This window comes from Rhodamnia argentea, chromosome 2 (assembly GCF_020921035.1).
Source record: "Rhodamnia argentea isolate NSW1041297 chromosome 2, ASM2092103v1, whole genome shotgun sequence".
NCBI lineage: Eukaryota > Viridiplantae > Streptophyta > Magnoliopsida > Myrtales > Myrtaceae > Rhodamnia > Rhodamnia argentea.
Genome location: NC_063151.1, coordinates 3,704,488 through 3,716,715, shown reverse-complemented (window position 1 = coordinate 3,716,715; position 12,228 = coordinate 3,704,488). Strand labels below are relative to the sequence as shown.

At 36.4% G+C, this 12,228-nt stretch overlaps 1 protein-coding gene across 1 annotated transcript; it reads left to right on the top strand.

Annotated features, from left to right (window-relative positions):
* Positions 1–3,825: 3,825 nt before the first annotated feature.
* On the top strand, positions 3,826–7,527 carry LOC115748943 (agamous-like MADS-box protein AGL104). Its single transcript, XM_048275019.1, has 12 exons — positions 3,826–4,010; positions 5,227–5,280; positions 5,387–5,431; positions 5,520–5,538; positions 5,625–5,686; positions 5,811–5,838; positions 5,925–5,986; positions 6,260–6,362; positions 6,573–6,623; positions 6,708–6,811; positions 6,981–7,164; positions 7,298–7,527. Exons 1-12 carry the CDS (start codon positions 3,826–3,828, stop codon positions 7,433–7,435), a joined length of 1,035 nt encoding a protein of 344 aa, XP_048130976.1. The 3' UTR covers positions 7,436–7,527.
* The last annotated feature ends 4,701 nt before the right edge of the window (positions 7,528–12,228 follow it).

Genomic DNA, 12,228 nt, shown 5'->3' with positions numbered 1-12,228 from the left:
ATTTCTTCATTGAAAAACTTGAGATGTTTACAATGACTACTCTATTTATTTGAAATCAAGGGTGCTATATATTATGGGAGATATCATATCTTTAACGCAAATTTGCACAAAAAGTTTGTTGAGTTTATGCAGATTAATTTCAAATGAGCTTGATTGAAGAAAATCTTCTTTCTCGATTTATTGAGAAAATGAATGTTGAGGATGACTAGAATCCCAGAAATCAGCATCCGAACATCATTCCAAAAATTGTTCAAACTCAAGGAAAGCTTCAGAAGAAAGACAAAATTTCCCTTCTCGGTCGCAGGGGAAGTTGGAAAAAGTTCACAAGGATGATATTATTGAGGATACTTAGATCAGTCCTTGCATCCTTGAAGTTGCAAGTGAAGTGAAAATCAACAATATTATGGCGCATCCATTGACCCGCTCTTGATGATAGGGGGAGGAAGGAAGGAAATGATCGGATTCGGAAGGAGTCTACTAATCAGATTCAAGAGGAGACCATTGATCAGATTCAATGAGAGATATTCAAAAACTGTTCGAAAGGACGATATTCTTTGAAGATACAACTAAAATGGAAATTGATATCACTATTCGGCATGTGAATATTGATGTTTCCGAAGTTCATAAATCCATCTCTCACACTTAGGGAGAGCTTCAAATTGAGGGAGAGAATCATCTCAAAGAAGCAACAAATTGAAGGGAAGCATTGATCAAGCATGGGAAAATCCATTGAACTTGAGCTAATTTCAATCTCAACCTTGATTGCTATTCAGACAATGGAAGAACAAGTAAATGTACGTTAGAACTTGCTAAGTTCTATGCAATTCGATTAGTACATCATTCATTTCCCTTATTTTTTATCATTACAAATCTCTAATCCTTTTATTATGACAAAAGGGAAGTGAAATTTATTCATGCTCATTTTATACATGTTCATTAACGTACATAATGATTGATTTAGAAATCATGAGCAACATCGCATATCTTCTATCTTCATTTATACGTGTGGAAGATGTTTTGCATCTAAGGATATAGATGGTGTATTAACAGAACGTCCGAAGGTTATGAGTTATCTATCAATGATGACCAAGACATTGAGCGTAGAGGTGTCTACAAGTTTGAGGTACCTAAGTAGAAGGTGAATAAGCCTATAATGGAAAGTTTGGTAAAGCTTGGAAGGACCTTGGATAGGTGAACAACAAGGTAGAGCCGCAATTACCAATATGCTTGGAGGGAGCAGAAGATGGAGCTCAAGATATTGCATCTACATTATGCATTCTGAAGATTGATTTCGTTTATGAAGACTGTTCGGACACAGCGAAGTATTCGGATACGTAAGACTGTTTTTGTTTCTGAAGATTGTTTAGAAGTCATGAGATATATTGATTTCAGATTCCCAAGACTCACGTCTAACATATGTACATTGCTGCTAAGGTATTTATGGAAGTTTGTAATTTTGATTAATAGGATTATTCTATAGCATGATTGATAGAATATCCTTGATAGGAAATTACCTTCCATAGCACAAGAAAACTTCCATATTTGAAGAACTCCGCTTATGGAAACCGAAGGTTAAGTTGTATGGGCGACCGAATCTGAAGGGTTCAGATTTTGCAACAACGGTCACCAAATCTCCCTAGATACGGTCTCATTCAATCAAAATTGATGGCATCCAATCAACAATAGAAGAGCCATCCTTTGAAGACCTATCCAATGGTTAGTTTGAGGGTGAATGAGTATAAAAGGAGATCCATGGTGCTACTACGGTGAAGGATTAGAATCATAAATTCCAAGGTGCTAGAGTTATTCAGATTCATACTTGTCCTCGTGAGCTTTACACAACAATCTTTAAGAGGCTTTGTAAGAGAGATTGAAAAAGGATAGTGTGATCTATCAAAGTGAGTATCATCGCTTGTTGTAAACCTCCATTGATTCATCTAGTGGAATCCAGCTAATCGGCTATCGGGATGGGAGAGTGGACATAAGCTTGATCTAAGCCGAACCATTATAATCGTCGAGTGCAATATTCTCTATCTCTAAACTCTTATCATTGTGTTTGATAGAATATTGCATACTGGTGTTCATATTCTGAATCTACATATCTAGAAATTGCATACTCATGTTCAGAATCAAAACTGCATATATTCAGATGTAGATTCTATGTACATTTTAACTCGATTCTTTTAATTCCGTATTTTCTAGTCAAAATTATTTAAAATCACATATTCACCTCTTGTATGTGATATTGCTAGACACAACAACAATGAGAATTGAGCTGAGACCTCGTGAAAGACAGGCGACCCCCCTACCATCGGGTCAATTACCTTGGTGGTCTATCATTCATAATTTAATAATTTCAAATAAGGCCGCCATTGCAACTCCCTTCGAAAAAAATCATGTCTCTGACACATCGGGCAAGATGGTATGTGTTAGATTGACATTCACTTTCCCTTAATTTTTCCCGCTTAGCAATTGAGATTTTACTTTGAAATTCTATATATTCGAAAGTATATTTTGTTAGCGATCTAACCTAGGAAGTGATCAAGGTTGCATTAGTTGTGGATTAGGTTGTGTCGAAAAATGACATTCACTATACTTAGGTAGTCATAATGTGTTGCTAGAGACCGCTTATGATTTGTGGGCCAAAAATGATTTTGAGCACACTGCTAATGTTTAGTGAACCTATAGAATCGTACATAATAGCGAACCGAGTTCATATTTTCTATGCGTCTTGATCTACTTAAGAAGTAGATTTTAATTTATTTTCTTATTCTAAATATCTATGCGATCGTGCATGTTATAAGATAACGATTAAACATACGGTTTGAGATAGACGGTTTGGCGGGCCCGAGTTGCTCGGCCCCACTTCTTTTGTTACGCGTAAATATTGAGGCTATATATAGCCAATTATTAAGAAAAAAAAGCCCTTGAGACAATGAAAACCCTAGAGATGCCTTATAGAATTAAGAAAGCCTTATTCCGAAGGAGAAAAATAGAGAGAATCGTTCTCTTCTTAGATCTTTGAGAGAGAGTCTCAAAGATCAAAGGCAATCAAGCAAGAGGAGCTCTAAGATCCGTAAGCCAGCATTTGAATCGTTGGAGACTTCATTTCGTGTGTGTGTATACCGGTAGAGGTGCAACATTTGGGAGTTAATCCAGACATAATCGATTGTCAATTTATCTTCAATTCGCAAAAGTACGTTTTGAACTCCTATTGATTTCAATATACACATGGATCCTGCCTAGAGTTTTGGATTATATATATATTCCGCTGCGTTTTAACAATTCCGAAATCCCTTCATATTTGGCCTGTAAAAATTAGCCAAGAAATTTAAAGTCATTTCAAATTGTGTATTTTCTTTTAGCATATATTCCTTTTATGTTAATGGAAAGCTAAAAAGTATATTTTGTGTTGCCTTTAGTTTTCAAGACAAGATGAAGCAAAGACAAAAGTAATTTTGTCCACAGGAACAAAGAAGAGAAAAGGGGGGAAAAAGGAGGCCTAATTTTTAGTATAGATTCTGTTGTCACCCCTATGACCCAGCCCTCTTCCTCTTATAAATCCCCCATTCTCTCCCTTCCATCTCTCTTCTCCCATTAACTCATAACCTCTTCCTCTTATAAATCCTCCATTCTCTCCCTTCCATCTCTCTTCTCCCATTAACTCATAACCATCTCTCTCTCTCTCTCTCAAAACAAATCCTCCATTCGAGGCATCCTTGTCCTAGCATCACATTTCCAGGAAGGGGATTTGAAAGTTCTCAAATGAAACATTTTCACCTCTCCTTAGGAGGATAGACGACATCAGCCAACGACGAATAAAAGATGGGTCGTGTTAAGCTGGAAATAAGGAGAATAGAGAACACCACGAACCGCCAAGTGACGTTCTCGAAGCGCCGGAATGGGCTCATCAAGAAGGCCTACGAGCTCTCCGTCCTCTGTGACATCGACATTGCGCTCATCATGTTCTCTCCCTCCGACCGCGTGTTCCACTTTTCAGGAAAAAGAAGGTAATTCATCATGTTTTGAAATGATTGTGTTGGATACGTAATTATCTCCGAAACTTCCGGTTTTGAAATCTGATCGTGGCATCTTTGCTTATCATTGTCGTTTGTGGGGTAATAGAGACCGACATCTGTCGTGCTTTGTCATGTTGATGGAAATGTGGCGAAGAAGAAGCCAAATTCAGGAGACAATTCCGTACTTGTCTCATTTTCTGATAAACAGCACCGAAATCATTAGGGGTATGTGGAAAGTTGTTGAGCTTTTTGTTTGTACTTCCAACGATACCAAATCATCTCCATAGGTTAACCAATATTTAAATGATTATTTAGGCAACGCTTGTGGATATGTCAGGAGGTAAAATAAATGTTAAACACAATTTGGCAATTCAAGTCAATTACACGTCCAGAGACAGAAAAATTATTTGTTTTGGTTGACAATAGGACGTCGAAGATTCTTTGAGTACCCCACCAATTCCACTCAATTTCGATAGCCCCCAATAAACACCGAGTGAAAATCGAAAATACATAGGTCAGTATCCTTGATAATAGCTTTAAGAGAATGTGGAATTACCGTGATTCCAACCCAAGTCTTGAGAATGGAAGACGAGCATGTTGATTAATTGCGCAACTTATTGTCATCGAAAATAGTATGATCGATATAAAAGATTTAAAAAAAGAAAACAACTCTTGCGTATATCTTGTTCAGTGTTGGGTTATATAAAATACTTTATACAGCTTAGTCACATTTTTTGTCTTCATTTTCTTCGACAACAGTTTCCATCAAGTATTTGTCCGGATCCATTTCCCCCTTTTGCTTCATACGTTCTTTCCATCTCTCATTCTTTCTTTCCCTTTTTCTTGTTTTACCAATACTGCCCTTCTCTCCCATGGGCCTCTGCGCTGCATATTGCACTCAGAGACTTCCTCCACCATCGCCGCCGTCCGCCGTCCGAGCCGCACGAAGGTCGCCGGATGCTCGAGGACCTTTGATTCACGACGAAGAGATCGGAAAAGAGTGAAATTTGTGTGGTGTTCATTGTTCGAATACGTATTATCATTATTCCTTCAATGTCAAACAGGAAAATAATTTCCGATTTTTCTGCACGAATTCCTATTTTTGTGCCTCTAATATCGTAATTTCATGCTGAATTTTGTTTTAGCTTACAGTTGAAGTTCCGCTACTTCTAATTGTTTAATTTGACTAGACAAATCTCTTAATCAGGATCGAGGATGTGTTCACCCGTTTCATTAACCTCTCCGACCAAGAACGAGACAAGTATGCAATTAAAACTTTGTAACAACGTCGACCACTTTTTTTTTTATGGTTTTTCTTGCAAGATTATTAGTTATAATTTTTTTTTTTTTTTGCCTTGTTGGTTCAGTCCTAGATGTCCAGGATCGGCGCACGCGGATCACCCCAAATTGCCGTAGGCCCTCAAATTTATCAATTGTCTATCCGAATTAATTTCTTAGAACTTGGTTCTGAACTGGATTTCTCTTCTTCTTTTTTTGCAGCTCAATCCAAAACAAAGAGGTGCAAATTTACACTCGCACATTGTTTTTCAGCAATTCTCTCTCTAATTTATCAAATTTTCACCCATAATTATTTTGCTCTCGCAGTACTTGCTCAGGACCCTCCAGCAACTCAGGAATGAGAATGACCACGCTCTCCAACTTGCAAAGTGCGCTGGACCGTTCCCTCCCTATTTCATTTTATCAAATTCGTAGAAAATCGGGATCGAACTAACCCTGAAATGATTTTATGTGGTTCGCGCATTGGTGTATCTCCGATCGGTTCGACAAAAGTCCGGGGGCAATCGACTCCAATGCCGAGGTAAACGAGCTTCCTCCGAGATAAATTGGACCCTTGTGGCAAACGAAACATTTCTTCAGGTGTCTAAATTGAACTGAGTATTGTAGGAGCTCCATCAGCAGATTGGCATGTTGAGGCAGCAACTTCTGGAGGCAGAGGAGCAGATAAGGTAACTCCTAATAGAAATCTAGATATGTGCACAAAGATTTGATCCTGCGTGAATTTGACCGATAGGACACTTTAGGGTACGCGTTGTTATTCATTAGAAATTCTTAATATGGTGAAAAATTTTATGCATGAATTGCTATTCTCAATTCCTTGAAAAAAGTTAATAAAGTTTATGTTAACAATCTGAAATTGCTTTTGTTTATTACCTGCTAATTCTCTGTAATTGATGGGCGCAATTTTTTGTTTTTTCGTTTTTTTGCTTCTGGAAATGCAGAATATACGAGCCGACACTGCTTCCAAAAAATACATCTTTGAACGATTTGGAGTCTATTGAGAATACTCTTGTTGACAGCCTTAAACGCGTGGTGCAGAGAAAGGTGTGTTTCTGTAACTTAGCACAACATTCTTGAAATGCGATTACATTTTTTTTTTTTTCCCATTGTATTAGCAAGATTGAACCAACGCAGCAGTTTATGAAGAAAAATTTAAGTTATTGTGCTTGTATACAGTCACATGTTCAATGTTCAGCCCCAAGTCATAGCCAAACTAGACCACTGAGCTAAAATTTCTAATGTTCTTCTTAGCAGGAACAATTGATGGTAAACCACCTATCTCCTTACGATCCATCCAGTATGCAGGTAATTTAGCAAGATCTAGACATGATCTAAACGTATGAATAATCGTTTTTCACGTCATTTATTTTCCTTCATAACGAGTTGCAGCAAGGGATGTCGAGCTCCTTTGACAATGAAGTTGGGTGGTTGCCAGAAAACGATCCGCACAATGCGCAGTTCTTCGATTCGTCCGCTTCTCTCATGCAAGTCAGGCAAGCTTCGAGATTTTTCAGTTTATCCTCGTAATTTCGTGTTTGCCCCGAGTTGAATTTGCCGAAATGCCGGGCTTCGACAATTATTTGTCGACTAATGGCGAGTCGCATGTTGTTTGTTGCATCTATTATGCAAGTCACTAACACACGAAGAACTAAAATTTTGCAGGGATCTATCATCTTCACTATATCAAACTTTAGTACAAGCAACGGGCTCAAGCTGCATTGACCCGAGAAGCATGGCGGAGTCACATGTATCAAACCCTAGCGAGGGGAATATCTCAGCTTGGCCTCAGGAGTACACTTCGACTGCCCACAATACAAACATGATTTCTCAGTCCTCTTACACACAGGTTGAACTTTAGATTTGGTTAATTTCTTTTGCCATGAATTTTTCATCAGTAATTAAAATTATATATATACATATACAAATGCGTATTAAATTATAATAATGATAAAAATAATAAAAATTTGTTGTTGAAGCAGCATGGGATGGGGGTCCCGGAATTGCCAGAGGTGATGCAATGTGAGCAGGTGGAGATGCCAATGAACAGCTCCCACCTAACAACAGATAATGAAGCTCCACAATACGAGACAGAAGGCCCTCAGATCAATGGGCAATGAGCAATTAATAAATTATTTTATTTCCCTTTTTTGGGTTAAATTGTATCTAGAAAAATGCTTACGTGTGTGGAGAAACTCACTCCAGCAATTACTTGTAATTAGTCGTCAGAATCTTTCACGTGAAAGCTTTTTAGAATATAATGAATTGTTGTGAAATATGAAGTTCCTATGCCTTTAACAAAAGTTTCGTGTTTTGACCCCCCACCTTCCCAAAAAAAAAAAAAAGCCCATTTTCTGAAATTTTCTGAAATTGAATTACGAATTGGAGTGGGTGCAAGAAAAAAAATAGAAAAGGATAGTCTCGTTTAAAAGAAAAATTTCATGCCCGATGAAGAGGAAGATCCAAGGTTTTTTGTCCTAAGAGAGAGAGAGAGAGATTTGTTTTCAACGTAGGGCTAATTGAAGAAACAAGGAGAGAGTTTTATGAATTTTCATGTGGACCACATGTCATCCAGCTTAACTATTTCAGGGTAAAATTGGATAAAACTGATGGAGGGTAAATATGTCATGCATGTACCAATTTGAAATTTTTAGTGTTCTAAAAATTAGTTTTGGGTAAATTTGTCATATGCATATTAGTTTGGAGTTTCTCTATTAGCTAGACCTGTCAAAATGGGTAATAAATCCATTTCTTAACTTGTATATAATGGGTTGTATTGTTATATTAATTAGCTATATTCAATAATAGGTTTACAAGTTATTTAGATACTTATTATTTCGTCCCTTTTTTTTGTAGTAATGTGAGATTCTTTATTTATTAACCTCTGGCTGATAGACTTGAGATATATTAACACAACAAAGGAAGTCATATCCTTATTTACTCCGAAAACAAAACTATGACACGTAGATGAGGTTCGACGCTATTTTCTATATGGGTGTTATCACCTTGCTGAAGTTATTTAGTATAGTCCTTGACACGCTCCTTACTAAATATCCGATTTTTATTTCATTTTTTAAATCTGGTCTTTTATAGGTGGATCTGCTGGATTCGTGTTGAATTTAGTAGCGTGCAAAGGCATGCACACTTGCCCACACGGGAGACAGAATGATTATATCAACAATTTAGAGACATTAATTTTTTTTTAAGTATTTGTAACTATCGAAATTTCATGTTACGTCAAATTTCTCAATGTCTTCATTATTTTCAAATTTTAAGAGTTCCTTATGCAACATTGACAGAAAATAGAGTTTCAAAGAAAATGAAACGTAAGCGTCTTTTTATAGAGAGATGAAATCGAGGATCCTAGATTGCCCGACAACCTAGTTGCTTCCACATTTTAAGTGTTTCTAATAGAACATCAGAATTAGGTAAATTATCATAGAAAATAAAAGATAAACAGAGGCAACTCACATATTTAACTAGGAGAAAGAAAAGAATCATATCATGTTTACCGATATCTATGTCAAAAATCTTCTCAAATAGAAGATGAAATCATGTTCAGCGATGAAATTAAGAGAAATAGTCAATCATTAAAAAATAAATATTATTTTAATTAAGAAATTCATAATATATATTTATATATATGCAAGATATCTCCTTTTTAGGTACATATCATGCCTGCCAATGGTGGATTGTCGGATCTCGACCCAAAAAATAAAAAAAATAGAGGAAGTGGTTCAGGAAAATGAAAGATTTATTAAGTAATTAAACTAGGAATAAGAAGGCAAACCAGGAGATAGAGATGACAAGTTGAAGAGGACAAGAAAGAAGGTATCAAGCCAAAATGGGCTCTTCTGGTGTGCTCTTCGAATGGAAGTCTTGGAGCGCATATATAGGGGAAGAGGGAAACTACCAATTAAGTGAGACAATCTCGAGTTTTAAGTACTTTTATATTTCAATTAAGGAGTACTTATAATTGTTACAAAGAGAAAAATATGTTGGTTTGATCGCCAACCTCTCTCCCTCTCGATCTCGCTTGTATCCCTCAAGTTTTTTTGAATAATAATGGACGACCCTCAATTATGAGGCATAAGCACGCTTAAATAGGCTTTCCTAGGGTTTCACTCTATTTTTAGTTATTTATGAAATAGTCCCCACGTTTGTGATATTTACAATGTGGTCCTTGGGGAAAGATCCCTTTTCAATTCAGGCCCTATGGGGCCATTTCATGGCTCGACAGATAATTTGATAAGCCAATGATTTTTTTTCCGTATAGCCCATTGAACGGGGTTGGCTAGCCTATGGGCTTCGTTGTGGGCTCATATGCTCTTTTGTGGGTTTAAGGAGGCCTTTTTCTGATTAAGTAAGCTTTTAAGTAAAATGCCTTTTAATTAATTATCTTTAACGGGCTGAATTAAGCCTCAAATAGACCCTAAAGGTCTTCTAATTTTCGGCACACATTCTCCCCTAGGTTGGCTCAATTCTCTAATGGGTACTGGCCTTGTCCGTGTCTCTATTTTCAAGCCTGCTTCCTCCGCCAATCCGATTAAATACAAATGTTAGTGCAATGAATGCTAAAATTCAATTATCCTACATGAAAACTATACTAAAAATGATTTAATATTTTTTGTAGGGACTAAGGTTAGTCCCTGATTTTAATATGTAGTTAATGACTAAAAGGGTAGCAAAAATTTAAGTGTCAAGAACTGCCCTCTTTGAGTGGAGGGTCCCAAAGGATTTGCTCAAATATCAAAATTGAAACCTAAATGTTAACCATGTTATGCACGTTCTTTTTGTTAGGATATGCAGTCCACTTTTTTTTTTGTTTTTTGCAAATAAAGATGATATATGAAATGCAAATACAGACAATATCTAACATATCTCAAGCTCACACTTTAAGTGTGGATTGCTTTACCTGGGTTCGGAACTTAGCTCGAACACCTGACATAGTTGTAAGTGGAAAAATTACCTGTATCTTGATTCAGGTGGCTCCTTTGATGACAACTCGAACGAGTTGAGCTGTCGATTGTAACTGATAATTGTGTCTCTTGGTACTATTCTTTTATGGACATTACCATGAGTCAGTAGGAGCTGTTCAAAAATCTTATTTTACCTCTATAGAGAGGTGTCAAGTGAGAATATATTTTGAAAAACCTCGCAAACGAAATGAGTAGAAGCATTTTCTTATTAATTATAATTAGCCTTAAGTAGAGCGCTTAGTGCCTAATTTTTCCAAGGACAAAATTATATTGCTTTGGTGTTTATGTTGCAAAAACCAAGCAATTGAAAAATAATAATTGATTTCAGACCTATTTCACGAGAAGAAAGTGGCGTACGATTCCGCGTTAGATCAAATGATACAACAAAGATTAAAAATGCACTCAAATCACCCCAAAACTTTGTGTTTCCCATCATAGAATTACACCCAATAACACACAATGCTAACTGACTCATAAATTCAGTTCCTTATTTTTTGTCACAATTGATATCGGAGCAAGGCTAAATTGGGGTTGAAGCGAATTGATGAGAATAGAAGAGGGAAAAGTGAAATAGAGAGCATTGAATGACTAATTTTGAAGCTAGGCTTAGTTTAATTAGGCAGACTTATCTCACCGTCGAATCGATTCGAAAGAATGATTTTAGCAACCAAAAAAAAAAGTTGAAAAAAAGCAGGTCATCGTAGTATTCCTAACGAACTTAATTGTGGGATTTGGCATTTAAGTCTTGATCTCCCGAGCATTGAATGAAAACAAACTCTCTCTTAGAGAAAGTCTAATATGTAACGCTTAAATTATGTAGCAGGCATGATGTCATTGTCAGCATGGAACCCATTGTGATAATTTAAATAGCACATAGAACGGGAATGCATTGACTTTATGTTATATGAAGAATCGAAATCGCCATTGACCGGTTCGGTTGCTAATTCTATACTTTGAACCGGCCATAACCTAAAAACTTAGAATTTGGAACCTACAAGGTTGGTTCACAACCTGGAACCGAATAGGCTTTGCACCGGTTAACCCCTAACCCTAAGTAAGTTCTTTAACTCTTTCTTTAATATAAAAAATATTTATTTTGATTACGTGTGAAATATTATCCACAAGTAAAAAAAATTATATTCTTGTTTAACACCTATGCATTGTATATATTAAAAAATGAACTAAAAAAAAAAAGTGCACTCCAAGGTTAGCAGCGTTGGTTTCTGATTTCAAAAACTGATAGTCGACCTCATAAGATACGTTCTAGGTTCTGAATCCGGAACCTACCCACTTTGAAATCGATCATCTCTAATTTTCTATCAAGCGGAACCGTGTAATGATAGCAAGTTGTCCCCAAAAAGTAAGTTAGCAAAAGATGGCTCTTTATTAGACTATCTATTTCTTCATAGACAGGATATATTCGTACTTTTCAACTTGATCATCTGGATCGATGTGCACAAATTACCCTATTCATGTGTATCATGTCAAACTCCACTCACAAAGTGATGGAAATGGCCCCACGTCACCTTAACTTGAAGACACTGTGATTGGAACACAGATTTGCGCAGCCAAACTAAGCAACTTAAAACACAAAGTGAACCACCTAGAGGTTTATAAGAAGTTAAATTGACATTTCAAAAACAGTGAGCAAAAAGTAAACCCAGTTTAAGATTTTGTGTGAGATAACATGGATTAGTCATTTGTCATGTGTGTTTCCACGTCAGTAATTTCAAAAGGCTATTCTTTGAAAATTAACTGAGGGTGAATTTGTCACGAATATAACGATAAATAATTTTCATCAGATGTATAACGTGTAAAATATATTCTTTGCGATATTGGCCCTTTTGCTTATCATCTATACTTCGCCAAACAGTTCAAAGGTTCAAAAGTTTGACGTTTCTTTCTTTTTTGTCCAGTAATTACTAGTTACCTAT

Excerpts from the sequence above, each read along its gene's own strand:
- LOC115748943 (XM_048275019.1), top strand. The coding sequence starts at position 3,826 with ATGGGTCGTGTTAAGCTGGAAATAAGGAGAATAGAGAACACCACGAAC. Across the intron at positions 5,987-6,259 it reads GAGGCAGAGGAGCAGATAAG|AATATACGAGCCGACACTGC; the intron begins GTAACTCCTAAT and ends CTGGAAATGCAG. Across the intron at positions 6,812-6,980 it reads GCTTCTCTCATGCAAGTCAG|GGATCTATCATCTTCACTAT; the intron begins GCAAGCTTCGAG and ends AAAATTTTGCAG.